This window comes from Dendrobates tinctorius, unplaced genomic scaffold (genome assembly GCF_039654945.1).
Source record: "Dendrobates tinctorius isolate UK_male_01 unplaced genomic scaffold, ASM3965494v1 ptg000075l, whole genome shotgun sequence".
NCBI lineage: Eukaryota > Metazoa > Chordata > Amphibia > Anura > Dendrobatidae > Dendrobates > Dendrobates tinctorius.
Window position 1 is genome coordinate 1600142 of NW_027361743.1, and position 16552 is coordinate 1616693.

At 42.7% G+C, this 16552-nt stretch overlaps 1 protein-coding gene across 2 annotated transcripts in view; it reads right to left on the minus strand.

Annotated features, from left to right (window-relative positions):
- Nucleotides 1-16552, minus strand: part of ARHGAP42 (Rho GTPase activating protein 42) — a 373376-nt gene that overhangs the window by 175385 nt on the left and 181439 nt on the right. For both annotated transcript variants that reach the window (XM_073582941.1, XM_073582942.1), the window contains exon 4: nucleotides 2826-2897. In XM_073582941.1, the coding sequence (XP_073439042.1) occupies nucleotides 2826-2897 (72 nt within the window). The remainder of the gene's footprint in view (nucleotides 1-2825; nucleotides 2898-16552) is intronic.

Sequence of the window (16552 nt, forward strand, 5' to 3'; positions counted from 1 at the left end):
TTCTGGCCATTATGTGGTGTTGTAAGCTCATTTTCGGGTTTGCCTGTGGCTTCTGGTGAGGGTTATGGAGCTGGCTGTGCTGACAGAGGAGTAGTGAGTTCTCTATCTGGACTCCCTCTGTTGGTGAAGGGAGGTAATGAAGCTGATCTAAATGGCAGAGACCGGCCACCTGAGGAAGAGGATTGCGATTGGACATAAGGAGTTTCTGATTGGATTTAAGGCAGCCGACTCCCTAGTTTCTTGCTGGTGATTTTTCCTGACTGTGGCTTCTGGTTTCCAGTTTGGTTCCTGCCTTCCTAAAGCTAAGTTTTCTCTGCTATTGTTCATATGAATTTTGTCTGGTTTATTTAGTTTTTGTGTTCAGCCAGCCCTGGCTGGGACTGGGCTGAATCCCCATTTTGTCTCTGATCAGTTGATCTCTTTTGCTCTGTCTTCAGAATATACCTGAGTGCTGATATAGTGATTTGAAGTCTAGCGACTTTAGGGCCTTTTTCTATCAGACGTGTTGGACATTTCTTTTGGCAGGGTTTTTTGCGTGATTGCAGACAGCAGCTTTTCTTTCCTGTCCTTTCTAGTTATTAAGGGCCCCATCGTTTGCTCAGCCTATCTTTCTATCTGTGTCTGTGTTTTCATCTTGTTTCACTGACAATACATGTTGGGGGCTGTCTATTGCTTTGGGGTCTGCTCTGGGGCAGTTTAGATTTTCCCTTTCTTTCTTTAGGCTTATTTAGTTTTCCGGCCGTGACGAGGCGTCTAGGACCACCGTAGGCACGCTCCACGGCTACTGCTAGTTGTTGTGGATAGGATCAGGGGTCTGCAATCCGCTAGTTACCAACCTCTCCGGTTTTCTGGGCTTAGCTTGTTTTTGTTTTTTCCTCCTCGGTGACTCATTCATAACAATGTGGCTTGTATCCTGCATTAAGCAGCAGTTTTCCCTTCTGCAGGTTCTATGTCCAACTTTCAGCCGTCTCTGAGCTAGTGGGTGGAGACTAGATACTATATTGTCACACATACAGAGAACACACAGACATGAGGCATTCCTGCTTTTTTGATTCTATGAAGGACATGTTCAGAAGCTACAGCCAAACGGACATTATACAGCCATATTGAGCAGTGTAGCAGTGAATCCAGCACTGATGTGAGTCTCGAAGCTGCAATATGATATGGGTGTCTATGCCTCCCGCCCTCTGCTCCCCATAAACCTCCCATCTCCATAGTTTTCAATAAGAATCTGTTATCTGATCCCTCAAGGACATGACAATCTCCAAATTTTAGCAGTTTTACAGAGTGAATAATCAGCTGAGGAGCCGTAGGAAAAAAAAACAAGGTGTTAGAGGGGGGCAGAAGTGACTCATAAGTGGAGAAAAAGAACATTTCTCTGCTAAAATATATTAAAAAGCTTCTAACATTCACTTGTGCTATAGATTTATTTCAACATTTGTTGAAACAGTGATCATTGAGTGTACAGTAACCAGACTGATCTCCATCCCTGTGTCTCCGTCCCGGGGCCTACAGCTTCTTCCTGTGTTGAGCGGTCACGTGGTACCGCTCATTAAAGTAATGAATATGCACGCCGCGACTCCACTCCCATAGGCGTGGAGCGCATATTCATTACTTTAATGAGTGGTACCACGTGATTGCTCAACACAGGAAGAAGCTGTCGGCCCCGGGACAGCGGAGAAGCAGGGAAATGCAGAGACCACGTCAGGAGGGCGATTATGATGGGAGAGGGTGAGCAACGAGATTTTCACCTGTCCCTCTTCCACCTTCGGGCTGTGTCTTCTGTGTCCCCTTGCTGTGATGTTCAGGTCAGAGGGCGCGATGACGTGTTTAGTATGTGCCCTCTGCCTGAGCAGTCACTGCAGAGACAGAAGACACACCGGCACGAGGCATTGGAACGGGGTCAGGTGAATATCGAAAGCGCCAGGGGCCTGAGCCAGCGGCAACAAATACACCTGGCCCCCATAGTGCGTCATTGTCCCCGCCTGCTCAGGACATCGGCACCTGGCCCCTAGCGACAAGAGGTGAGTATGTCATTTTTTTTTTAAATCGCAGCAGCATATGGGGCATATTATTCTATGGAGCATCTTATGGGCCATCAAATTTTATGGAGCATTACATGGGGCATATTATTCTATGGAACATCTTATGGGGCCATCAAGTTTTTATGGAGCATTATATAGGGCATATTTTTCTATGGAGCATCTTATGGGGCCATCAATTTTGATGGAGCATTATATGGGGCATATTATTCTATGGAGCATCTTATGGGGCCATGATTAACCTTTTAGGCAGCATTATATGGGACATATTTTAATATGGAGCATGTTATGTGGCCATCATTAACCTATTAACCTTTGTGCAGCATTATATGGGGCATATATTAATATGGAGCATCTTATGGGACCATCATTAACCTTTGTGCAGCATTATATGGGGCATATTTTGTATGGAGCATCTTATGGGGCCCATCATGAACTGTATGGAGCATTATATGGGGCTCCTGATTCAATATGGATATTCAAAAACATTTAACCTACTGATGCCTCAATTAATTTTACTTTTATTGGTATCTATTTTTATTTTTGAAAATTACCAGTAGCTGCTGCATTTTTCACCCTAGGCTTATACTCGAGTCAAAAAGTTTTTCCAGTTTTTTGTGGCAAAATTAGAGACCTCGGCTTATACTCATGTCGGCTTATACTCGAGTATATACTGTAAATAGAAAAATGTGTAAGGAAAATAAATACTTGAAAAAGCACACAAAGTGCAAGTAAATAACTAATTTCTACATGATCCCTATTATTTGCTAAAATTAAATGTACCTTTGCTGCACCAATCTGTTCCTTTCGGAACTTCTCCAGCGGTGATATTAGAACGTCATTGGCATTCTGGATCTGGAAAATAAAAAAATAAAAAAACTTGAAGCAAACAAAATCTTAAAATACGTAAAATTTATTTTTTTTAATTTCACATAGCAGTTTACCCAGCTTTTACAAAATTTTGCAAATCAATAATTTGCAAAAAGAAAATAAGTTCAGTTTTCATATGCAGAATAATGCAACCTGTTATGTTAGCCATCACCAAGGTAATACTGTGCAGAGTAGAAATATTTTTAAGTTTGAGGATGTGGTCAATTTTTTTTGGCCAACCTATAGAAAAAAAGTCAGTGTAGGTTTTCTAAATTGTAAAAAAAAAAAAAAAAATTAAAAAATGCATATTCATCATTATTCTACTTTGTAGTGTGGCGCCCTGTATCTTTAACGCCACAAAAAGGTTAAATATGTACTGTTTTGTATGTGTTTTGTCAGCAATGGGAGTTATGCTCCCAAGAATCCGCCCTTTTCTCACTATGGAAACAACAAAAACCCTCACTGTTGCATTGATCCACTCTCGCCTGGATTACTGCAACGCTCTATTAATTGGCCTCCCCGTCACTCGACTATCCCCTCTCCAGTCCATACTCAATGCAGCAGCCAGGATCGTCCATCTGGGTAATCGGTACTCGGACGCGTCCGCTCTTCGCCAGTCCTTACATTGGCTGCCCATTCATTATAGGATCCAATTCAAAGTACTTGTTCTCACCCACAAAGCTCTCCACAGTGCGGCACCCCCTTACATCTCTTCTCTCATTTCTGTCTATCGGCCTAGCCGATCGCTGCGCTCTGCAAACGACTTTCGACTAACCTCTGCACTAATCCGTACCTCCCACTCCCGACTCCAAGACTTCTCCCGTGCTGCTCCTATCCTCTGGAATGCTCTACCCCAAGAAATCAGGACTATCCACAATTTGCATAGTTTTAGGCGCTCCCTCAAAACACACCTGTTCAGAGCGGCCTATCACATTCACTAATCAAAGTCATTCTCTGTGTAAGTGTGCGTGCGTAGCCCATTCACTATCTCCATCCATCCTTCACTCCTGCAAGATGGCTGGACCTTCATTGTAAATACACCATTGTAAATACACACCTGTACTCTGTATCTCCCTCACCTCATTGTAGATTGTACGCTCTCACGAGCAGGGTCGTCTTATTTCGTCTTATTTTGCTTTAATTATTGTATTGTTAGCGTTGTTACTTATGACTTGTGTTTTGAAACTGTTAAACTGTAAAGCGCTGCGGAATATGTTGGCGCTATATAAATAAAGATTATTATTATTATTATTACTATTATTATGCTTTCTCTGCTAGAGACCACAACACACACACAATTTACCTCACTCCCTCACTTGTCTGAAGCTTAGAGCTTTGCAGACATACCCTAACTGTGAGGGGGAGGAGTTGAGAGTTGTTGTTTTCAGTAAAGAAGGAGGAGAAGAAGAATCCATGATGATATGTGCTCCCTCCTGGAATTAAAACTTAATAAGCATCATGGAATCAGCCTCTAGGCCATCGATGCTTTCAGAGCAGGATGGTAAGCTGAGAGACTGTGTGGGACTATACAACCAACAGTGTAGTGTTTTCCCTGGGAAAACTGCAGTGAATTAGGATCAGTGAAGGATTGTGCAAGAAGGAACTTGAGCTGCCTCACACAGGACCCAAGCTGCAAGTTGCCAAAGGGGAAATACACAGTGAGTAGTGGCTATACTGGAAGTTTCTACATTCCAGAAAGCCTTGGTCCCAGAAGGAATTAGACTAGCAGGAAGCTTACACTGATTCACAAGCAGAGTGAAGGATAACTCCCATTCTCCAGAGCCTGTAACCTGGTGAGAGTTGTAATATCTCCTCTGAAGTGCACCTGAACTACAGTAAATGATAAAGTGACTTTCCTTGTCTCCTGCCTGATTACTTCGTGCCTTCTACTTCCATCACAATCTCTGGGGGTCAGCCCTGGTTGGAGAGGGTTAAACATTTGCACTGCCATCACCATCTACTTCCCCAGGGATCATTGCAGTGCCGGCTATACTACAGTCAAACACTCCAACTGGCGTCACGAATCACTACATAAACTTTATCCCTAATCAATACTCCCCTTTTACATGACCGCCTGGGGCCACGGACCGGGTCACTGCCACTGTAACACATCCCTTTAAGACGACCGGCACCTTAATGAGTATCTGACGGCATCTGGGGAGCGCCAGTAGCATATTTTATTGATTTTGGAGGGTTCACACCAATATATAAGAAATATAAAAATGCAGATCATTTCTTATGAATGGCTCAGAATAGGTTAAAAACTAAGAGAATCAATATTCGCCTCACCGATTTTTGCTGCTCCCGTTCTGAACACGTTTGAGTCCCCTACAGTTTATACTTCCTAGTTCCGTCTCCGTACAGGAAAGGCTAGGTATCACTGACTGGCTGCAGGGGTCCCCACTATGTCCAGTAGATGGCTGAGCTGGCAATTACAAGCATTTTCTGTGTGTAAAGATGGGTCCAAGAGGCGGAGACCAATTGGAGAACACACCAAGGTCAAAATAGGAGCAGGTGAGGATTAGTGTCGTGCCTCTTTTCTAATTTTAACAATTCTAAGCCATCTGTAAAATATGAAAAAGTTATAGCAATATTGCTTTATTGAAGGTTATCCCTCCTAAGAAAACATTTTTATTTTGTACATAAACCTCTTTTTGTAAATTATACAGTATATTGAGTGAGACCACCTCCTAAGACATTGGCTCCGATTCATCAAGATCAACAATTTCCTCGCCAGCCGTGATGATGGGAGATGTAAGAGTCTGGCGAGTGGAGTGCACTGCCATGTGCCATGTCAGAGACTGGCATAGGGAACGCCACAGCTCTTCATGAATTAGTCGAGCTGTGGCGGCACACCCATGACGCAATCCCCATCCCAACTCTATCTCAACTTTGGCAGAGTTGGAAAAAAAACACCAAAAGTGGCAAAATCTTGGTGTAATTCCAACTTTTCAAGTCAATTTACGCAAGAAGAAAAATTGATTTAATGAATCGGTGCCCTAGTATGTATACCAAAGTTATATTATGATAGGTAATAACTTACTAATCGCTTGGGGTCCAACTGATAGGACCCCCCAGTGATCTAGAGAACAAGGATCTGAATAAAGCAAAGATCGGGCGTGCCTACACAATGCCTATGGGACAGCGGGAGATGGCTCGACCTCCACACTATTCCGACAAGGCTTCGTTCTCAAGATTGCTGAGAGTCCCAGTGGTCAAATCACTAGAGATCAGTAAGTTATTCCATAGCCTACAGGTAGGAGATAACTTAAAGAGTAACTAAACTTTCATTATATTTTTTTTTATAATTCTGTCCAGCATAGAAACTTCTAAAACTTCTATCAGTCCTGATAACTGGGGAGCCTAGGCCCTTCTTTGTGGAAAGTTGAATGTGAAGTTGTTAACAACATTCAACATTTCTTTCTAATGAAAAAATCCATAACATATTCAGCTGTTAAAAAAAATAATATTCATAAAGATGAAAAAAAATATTGCTAGAAAACAGATGTACTTTCGACATTGTTTTCTGTGAGGCCCGAATATATTTCAGAACCTATTTTTTCCAATGACAGCCCCTCTCGGCATCACAAATCTCACTTGGCATGTAAGTTGCACTCATGTTTCATATACAAAATATTGATTCCAAATATAGATTTCTTTCAAGTTGCACAATAAATTTAGTGCCGAGTTGACAGATTTGTGGATAGGCCGTCAACAGAAATAGAAGCACCAGAGCATTTAGTTGAGAATGTGTGACCGGTCTATAATATTCAAGTCATGAGCTGGAATTCTTCAGCGAAAAAGGCATTTCCTGGCTTTTATGAACTATCCCAAGGAGAAAAGGCAGAACTTGGGCAATTTATCACTAAACGCAATATTAATGAACTCCGAGAGGGGCAATGACCTTTACTTTCCCCCACTTGAATGTAAAAAATACATGGCTAGCTGGCCTGGGAAATGTGACTAAAAGCAATATAACGACCCAGCAGATCTGTCGAAACATGGTCTTCTCATAATTCGGGATCGAAAGCATGGACGATCTGTTTTCATGGAGCCTATAAGACTCCATACTATGGAGTAGATGACACTCCTTGTGCATCCACATGGCACTGCAGTTCTGTCAATCTATCTTAAAATATTAAGGATCCAAGAGAACATGCCCTGATTGTTTTTTTTAGTTTTATATATGAAATCAGGGATATAAGACTTATGGTATGGCTCCGTAAACTTCCACTTGTGCTGCATAACAGCAGTGAAAACTCAAAAAAGTGGCCAAGAGAAGCCTACCCTTCCAAACCAATGACCAGATTGGATTGGTGTAGTACTGATGGTCAGCACCAGATGAAAGTCAAGTAGTGCAGGTCATAACCCAGTAATAGTAACCCTTTAAAAAGTAAGGATCTCATTGTCCCATTCCAAAATAAATAATGCCACCTTTGTGTCATCTTATTCGGAGACTAGGCCCTTTTTGTCCCTTTCACAAAGATCAATGCATTCATGTAATTGCTCTGTATATTCCAATATCTTGTAGGCCATGCGCTTACAGGATAAAAGTCTACCACAGATCCTAACTGTATACATGTCAAATTGAGACCAATATGGTTCATCTGGGGACCTGGGGCACCTGGCCAGAAGTCCAATCTGGGCGGGAACAAGTAATGTGACTAAGATGACTAGTACATTAGGCAGGTCCTCAGACCTCAAAGTTCTCAAAGTATGTGGTTTCGGCAGCATGACTCTAGAGTTATTGTACCTTTAAAGGAAAGAAGAAGAGAATGACAAGTAACAACATGGATGGCGTTAACCACGGAACTCATGAAAACAACATTTGGAAGCTTGAAAACCCAAACAAAAGATGAGACATTCCAGAGATACCTTCTATATGGTCATCAGAAGTTAAAATCAACACAAAGAAACACAACCATAAATGGGACTGACGAGAAGATGACCGTGGTGTCCACATTAGGATGATGGACAGTCAAATTATATTTCATATACAAGTTGTAGAGATAACATATTTTTCTTTAATTAATGCAGTTTGATTTTATTGCACAGAAGAGGGACTAAGAATAGCCGAGACCATACAAGTTAGCAACAGTGACTCAACGTGAACACAATATTCCATCATGATGTGTTCTAATAAACATTTGCTAAAGTGTCCGAATCTGTCCAGCACAAACTTACATTCCTCATCTTAAAGGAACAAAAACATACACATTATTTTATCCTATCCGCAACTTTCCTGGCAAATGATGGCTGATGTATACAGTCATCATGTGCCTCAGCTGCAGCTGTTAATCTGTTAAATCCCGCAGCCAATCTCTGACAGCGGCATTTAACATTCAACGGTGGAGGGGGGAGCGAGTGGTTCTTCGCTCACATTTGGTGCCTGTGATGTGATTGTGGGGCGCCGATGGATTGCTATGACAGCTGTGGTGTGCTAATGACCCCCATGCCAGTCATTATGATTCTCCTGTAAAAGCCAGCCTGTAGGCATTCATAGGAGATTGCAATTTTCCCTTTAGATATGAGGGCGAATGCACTGTTATGTGTAGCACAAGCAATAAGGCAATCCCAGCTCAAAGTCTCGTAAGGGGACTAATAAATACAGTGAAAACTGGGAAAAAAAGTTATAAAAAATATGAACAAAAATATTCATGTTTAGTATGTGTTTACTCATATTGACCTGAAGTGTCATATTATCAGGTCAGTTTTACCATATAGTGAACATCATAACAAAAAAAAAAAAATTTTTTTCCTATTTTTCAGTGCATCACATGGTAACATCAATGATGTCATTAAAAAGTACAACTAGTCCCACAAAAAGCAAGCCCTCATCTATAATATAACCGGCTAAGCCTTTATAGACTGCGCAAGTGCGACGCGCCTGCGCAGTCTGGCTCCAGACAGAATGAGGCAGCCAGCGGTGAGGAGTGTGTATGGCGTCGGAGATGGCGGTACGCATACACACTGCATATCGCTATGTCCGGCGCCATAATTACATACTTACCTGAATGGGAGGAGCGTTGCCGCAGCGCTTCTCTTCGGCCGAAGACCGGGCAGGAGTGCGGCTGGAATCGCGCAAGCGCATAGCGCGATCCGGTGCCATTTTACTGAAGACACATTTGCAGTGTGTCTTCAGCAATATGGCGCCGGACAGCGCTATGGGCATGCGCGTACTCCGGCGCCAAACTCCTCCCCCGGCCTCCAGCAGAACGTAGCAGGCAGCGCTGGAGCACAGGCAAGAAGGGTGAGTATAAATTTTTTTTTTGCATGTGTGTAGTTTAATAGGGGTGAGGGGACCATGCATACCACGAAGGGGGGTGAGGGGACCACGCATACCATGAAAGGGTGGTGAGGGGACCACGCATACCACAAAAGGGGAGTGAGGGGACCATGCATACCACGAAAGGGGAGTGAGGGGACCATGCATACCACGAAAGGGGGGTTAGGGGACAATGCATACCACGAAAGGGGGGTGATGGGACAATGCATACCACGAAAGGGGGGGTGAGGGGACTATGCATACCACGAAAAGGGGGGCGAGGGGACCATGCATACCAGGATTGGGGGGTGAGGGGACCATGCAAACCAGGATTGGGGGGCGAGAGGAGCATGCATACCAGGATGGGGGGGTGAGAGGACCATGCATACCAGGATAGGGGGGTGAGAGGACCATGCATACCAGGATAGGGGGGTGAGGGGGCCATGCATACCAGGATTGGGGGGTGAGAGGACCATGCATACCAGGATTGGGGGATGAGAGGACCATGCATACCAGGATAGGGGGGTGAGAGGACAATGCATACCAGTATAGGGTGATGAGAGGACCATGCCTACCAGGATTGGGGTGTGAGGGGACCATGCCTACCAGGATTGGGGTGTGAGGGGACCATGCATACCACGAAAGGGGAGTGAGGGGATCATGCATACCACGAAAGGGGGGTGAGGGGACAATGCATACCACGAAAGGGGGGTGAGGGGACAATGCATACCACGAAAGGGGGGGTGAGGGGACTATGCATACCACGAAAAGGGGGGCGAGGGGACCATGCATACCAGGATAGGGGGGTGAGAGGACAATGCATACCAGGATTGGGGTGTGAGGGGACATGCATACCAGGAAATAGGGGGGTGAGGGGGACCATGCATACCAGGATAGGGGGGGTGAGGGGACCATGCATACCAGGATAGGGGGGGTGAGGGGACCATGCATACCAGTATTGGGGAGTGAGGGGACCATGCATACCAGGATGGGGGAGTGAGGGGGCCATGCATACCAGGATAGGGATGAGGGGTGCCATGCACACCAGGATAGGGGGGGCAGCACATACCAGAATGGGAGACCATATACCAATAAATATGCCTGCCACCCAGGCGTAGAATGGGTTCATAGCTAGTATGACTATATTCATGGTAAAATAACATAAGTTAAGGCTCTTGGAAGACAGGGAGGAAAAAACAAAAATTAAAAAAAAAAAAAAAACGGAAAATTGCCACCAAGTAACGGGATAGGCATCATCAGATTTTTCCAAGCCTCATTCACAGACATAATAAATTAGAAGAAGGGGACCTAGAATTCATATACAGAGAGAATGACCATATGCTAAGCAGGTAAATAGTGGGGGTTGGAAATGGAGAATGAGTTTTAGGTATAGAATATAGCAGGTTAGTTACAATAGTTTATCGCAAATATATGCTACGAACAGATGAGGATTTCTACTACCTGGGAATGGGAAAGGAAGATCTCCTAACCAAGAGGAAGATCCAGTAATAATTCAGGACCTGAAAATAACTATACAATGAGATAGATAGATAGATAGATAGATAGATAGATAGATAGATAGATAGATAGATAGATAGATAGATAGATAGATAGATATGGGAATATGGGATGGATGGATAGATATGGGATAGATAGATGATAGATAGCTAGATGATAGATAGATAGATAATATAAACAGATAGATAGATAGATAGATAGATAGATAGATAGATAGATAAAAGAACATAGCAGTACTCCGTATGCGCTAAGATGCAAACTACCAGCAAAAGTGATAAATCTCAGAATTTTCAAGCACTTGTATGTTTTTTCCTTCCTTAACTGAATTTGAGAAGGGTAATGTTTTTGAAATCTACAGCATATAAATTCTTTCAGCGTTTTTAGAGTTTTTCATCCATAAAAAGCAATGAGAAAGTGAAAAAATGCAACGGTGTTTTGGTGAATAAATCTAGCTTTATTAAACATTTATTGTAGACAACGCACATGTCCAATCCCCACCCAAAAAAATCACAGCAAAAACACTAAAAAACAGGAGTGTTTACTGCCAAGACACTAGGTTTTGCCTGCCGAAAAAAATGCAGCATGTGAATATAGACTAAGGCTGTATTTAGTTAGCACTGAATTCTATCAGGCCTTTGTATTTATAGTCTATTAGACCACGAGAGGCATGTATGATAGAAAAGGTTAGGGTCCCATAAAAAAAGGTCACTTTGTTATGGCTGGTGGGCAACACGAATTGTCCAATCTGTGCACTAAATAACCTCATTTTATAACTATATTCTAAACAGCAGCAATGCCGTTATATTTCATATATTCAGTGCAGTCATTTTAGTGCTTACAGTGTGCTGCTGTATGCTTTGGTTTATGTAAAAGGCAGTCACAGCAGCTTGCTCCTGTAACGCAGCACAAGTACATACTATCCACAGAGTACACATCTCAGATCACCAAACCACTGGCTCCAATACATAGATAGAGGAGCTAGTTAGTGTAAGGGCTCACCGGGTGAGGTGGATTCACTATGCATCTGGTCTAGGTGGGCACATGGACCCAACATATTGGTGCAGCTCCCAGAGGAACTGTGGACAAGGATTAAGTGGAAATTCAGGAGCAGGCGGACAGAAGGAGGGGAACCCAGCAGGGATGGATGTAAGTCAAAACACAGTAGTACAGTAAATGGAGCATATAAAACACAGACCACAAGAGTCTCAATCTCAAGACACAGGTGTGTGTCTAAATGGGTCTTAAATTGGTCTAAAGAGATGAAGTCATTTATCCATGCTGGGCAACTTGTAAAACTCAACGTGGAGCACAACAGAGAGCAGTGGAACCAGGAGAAAGAAGCGGAGCTCGGGATACCTGGGAAAGGTTAGCCCATATATAACATGTGGATAAAAAAAGTCCTATTTTTTAATGTTTTCTGGAGTCCAGTCAATTTCTGCATAAAAGATAGATAGATAGATTTTAATGTGACAATATGACATACGTAAATGAGTCAATGTATTTTTTTCAGTCTCCTATTGAATCTGTCACCCCCAACTCTGTAGTTTATTAATATATAAAACCTTTATGCGTAAAAGAGAATAAACAGAGTTAAAATCTCCACATATAAAAGACAAATAAAAAAGTATAATCCTCGGCTCTATAGTAGGTTTATTCTCCGCACTACAATAATGTTTTCTATTGGGCGGAATACAAAACTAAAGTGGAATGCAAACAATGAAAACAAGAATATTGGAAATACTGAAAATTACTTTAATGGTGATAAAAAAGGCAATAAAAAGTGCCGGGAGTTTTAGAATCTTCTAGCCTCTGCTGAGTGGGAGCTGCCGTTTCCCCGTTTCTCAGAGTGGGCTTTATGGCGCCTACATGCTGAGAACAAAACAGGATCATGAAAGTGGAAACGCTTTTTATGATAGAAATTAAAAGAATTCCTTTAAAGATTATTTTTGTTATTACTGTGCAAAACCGATCGTACCTGTAGATTTCCTGTACCCTGTTAAATACAATTCCCAGCATGCTTTGTCATCAGTCTAACGTCAACTAAGCATGCTGGGAACTGGAGATCAAAAGCAGATGCTGATAGCAAAGGATTCTATCACCTGGGTAACTACAAGACGATGTGTCATAATATCCAACAATGAACACAAATTCTAGCAAAAATTGTGTTTTTTTATGCATTTTATATTTAATACTATATAGATTTTTACTATATTTTGAAGGGGAGGTAAGATGTAATTATAAGCTGTTAGACCCATTTACTTCTTAATAGAGAATGTGCATTACACCTCTTCTTACTTCTGTCCAGAGTGCTCCAGGCTCTGCTTCCTTCCCCTGTGGATACTGCCAACTGTCCAAGTCTTCATACCATCTTGTGCCCTCCAGTCGGCTGTACCAGCACCCCACCGGGACCTGAGGCTTCGTGGATCCACATGACAAGGTGAGCCTAACGGTTGATTGCATTTTTTTTCCTCCAGAATTTTTTTAAATTCATTTAACAGACTTTGGCTCGATCTGGAGCCATGGCGACTTGATGGATGAACGATCTGTAGGATAATCAATCTTGTGCAAGCCTAGATAGGTCCACCAGGGTCTTCTCCACCATTATTATCTTTATAATATGAAGCCATCGGGTTGCTGGTCTAGCTTCTTGTTCATTCTATTGTTCTGATCATGATGTCCTTCTCCAGTGATTGGTCTCATCGTATGATGTGTCCACAGTAGGCAAGCTGCTCGGTGATCTTTGAGTGACATGGCTGACTTAATTTGTTTCAAATGTGGTTTGTTTGTTGATCTTGCTATCCATGGTATTGTTAACATCCTTCTCCAGCACCACATTTCGAAGGCGACTATTCTTCATCTGTCTTTTTCCTTTATCGTCCAAGTTTCGAATCCCTATATTACCACATTAAAGACCAGACTATGTAGGAGCCGTGTCTTCGTCGCCAGTAAAATGTTCCTCGATTTGAAGACCTTGTCCAGTCACATCATTGTTAATTTGCCCATAGCTATTCTCCTATTGACTTCCGGTGTTGTTGCTGCATCTTGAGTGATCATCGATCCTAATCCCAATAGGTTGAAGTCCTTTACAACATCTAGCTAATCGCCGTCCATCTCAAATGATTCCTGGTCACACATGGCAGTTGTCAGCACAACTTTTTGTCTACGGGATATTTCTAGTATTGCAACTCAAACCATGTTTTACCTACCCTGAATCCTTCGTGGGTCCGTTACGCTAATTGTCCAAATCCTCTCCCATCCATATGTCCTCCAGCCAGCCGCATCCACATGAAACTGGGGTTTATGTCCCCACAGAAACCAAGGTTTTGTGGATCTACCTCCCAAGGTGAGCCTAACAGATTGATTATTTTTCCTTTTTCCTCCAGAACCCACGCCACTCTGGTCTACAAGCTACTTCTGGTATTGCATCTCAACCCATTTTTTTCCTACCCTGAAAAGCCTTTAAAAAGGAACCATTCAAACCAAAAGGTGAAGTGCTCATGGCGTAATTATGCAAAGCAGTCTAAAGACACCCCTCAAATAACCCTGAGAGTCCCACCTCTCGATAAAGGCCATAAAAATTAGCACTGAATTTAAAAACGTTCCTATCTCTGGAACCGCATGGCGGATTTTAGAAAAATAAAAAGCAGAATACTCAGGGGAGCAGCAGGAATAAAGTAGACATTTTGTCATGTCCTCCCCCACTGGGCATTTTTGACTTGGTGACACATCCTCTTTAAATCACGAGTGGGGGAGGACATGAAGTTTTCTGTTATAAGGCTGTAAATTCAGTCTTGATATTAAAATGTATAATTTTCATAATCCATAAAGAAGCTGACTGTTGTCAAGTCCTTCCCAAACTACCAGAAAAAAAAGGTTAATGCCTGGTGCAAAAATAATTTATTAAAAAAAAAAGTCATAATATTAAATTCAGCATTATACTTCTTGCAACAAAATATTTATCAGCCTTTTTTTCTACTTTAATTAATATGTAACCCATCAAGTCAAGGTTTGTTCTTACACTAAGCAGGGATCCAAAATAACAATTTCCCTTTAAACGTGTGACCTTCGTGCTCCAAAGCTGTAAAATCAATACAGAGGACAAGGCGTCCCCACTGTTTATAACATCTACAAATCAAACTGGTCCCATCAGGAAGATACGGCCGCTCGCTGGAACATGGTAATCCTTGATCTTTTTCTGTTAAAGGCCAGACTTTATAATAAACCCCAGTTTTATATGCTCGCAAATATTGCTAAATCCCAGATCTGACGTCAATCTAAAAAAATCAAACCCTGACACGTATACCACCACACAAGCAATATTATGCCCCCTCATAAACACTGTCTTCAAAGAGGAAAAGTGAGTGCATCTCCTCGCTGCTGACAACATGGCCAGCCGTAGTGCAGATCACAATTATACCTTACTAGATGAAGAGCCCGGCGCTGCCCGGGCATAGTAACTAACTACGGTTAGTTATAACAAATTATAATGATTATATCTATATATATATATAAAGCTGAGTGTATAGCCCCGCCCACTCCGCATAGCCACATTCACTATAATATCCCACATCATCCCTGTCAGCCAGAGCCACCGGACTACTACCCCTAATATCCCACATCATCCCTGTCAGCCAGAGTCACCAGACTACTACCCCTAATATCCCACATCATCCCGTCAGCCAGAGCCACCGGACTACTACCCCTAATATCCCTCATCATCCCATCAGCCAGAGCCACCGGACTACTACCACTAATATCCCACATCATCCCATCACAGCCGCTGGACTACTACCCCTAATATGCCACATCATCCCATCAGAGCCACCGGACTACTCCCCTTAATATCCCACATCATCCCGTCAGCCAGAGCCACCAGACAACTACCACTAATATCCCACATCATCCCGTCACAGCCGCGGGACTACTACCCCTAATATCCCACATCATCCCATCAGAGCCACCGGACTACAACCCGTAATATCCCGCATCATCCCATCAGCCAGAGCCACCAGACTACTACCCCTAATATCCCACATCATCCCGTCAGCCTGGGGTCAGAACCAGAGCGCTGACTGGTACGGTCTTAACTTTCATACCGGAGATCCCTTTAAGAGACGCCTGGGGTCAGTACCAAAACGCTGAGTGGATTTGCCCTAACTTGCATACCAATGATCCCTTTAAGAGACCATGGGGTCAGAACCACAGAGCTGAGTGGAACGGTCCTAACTTCCATACCGGGGATCCCTTTTAAGAGAGGCCTGGGGTCAAAATCAAAGAGCTGGATGGATTTGCCCTGACTTCCATACCGGAGATCCCTTTAAGAAGGAAGATGTGCCTATGGGATGGAGGATGTGTGATGTGTATATGGGCACGGGAGGGAGGATTCATTTCTGTCATGTGCTCTGTGCTCCTGTTTGGGGGGCAGACAATAGCTGGGAGCTTATGTTTCCGGGGATGCTAGATTTCTCCCACCATGTCAGTGTCTGCTGAGGTGTTGTCAAGTGTGAAAACTTGCTCATAGCAACCAATCACAGCTCAGCTTCTTTTAACCAGCTCTGGTGAAATGAGAGATGCTTAGTGATTGGTTGCAAGGAAAACTGTTGCTCATAGCAACCAATCACAGCTCAGCTTTTTTTGAACAGCTCTGGTGAAATGAAAGATGCTTCGTGATTGGTTGGTGATACACACAAATACATACATACATTCAGTTTTATATATAGATATGGCAGTAAATTTTATACAATACTCTAATTTGTATCTATTAGCAAGAAACATGCCCCCAAAAATAGATTTGTCGCCAAAAATTTATTAAAACAATAAATAATTTTTAGATCAACTATAAAACAATGCAAAAATT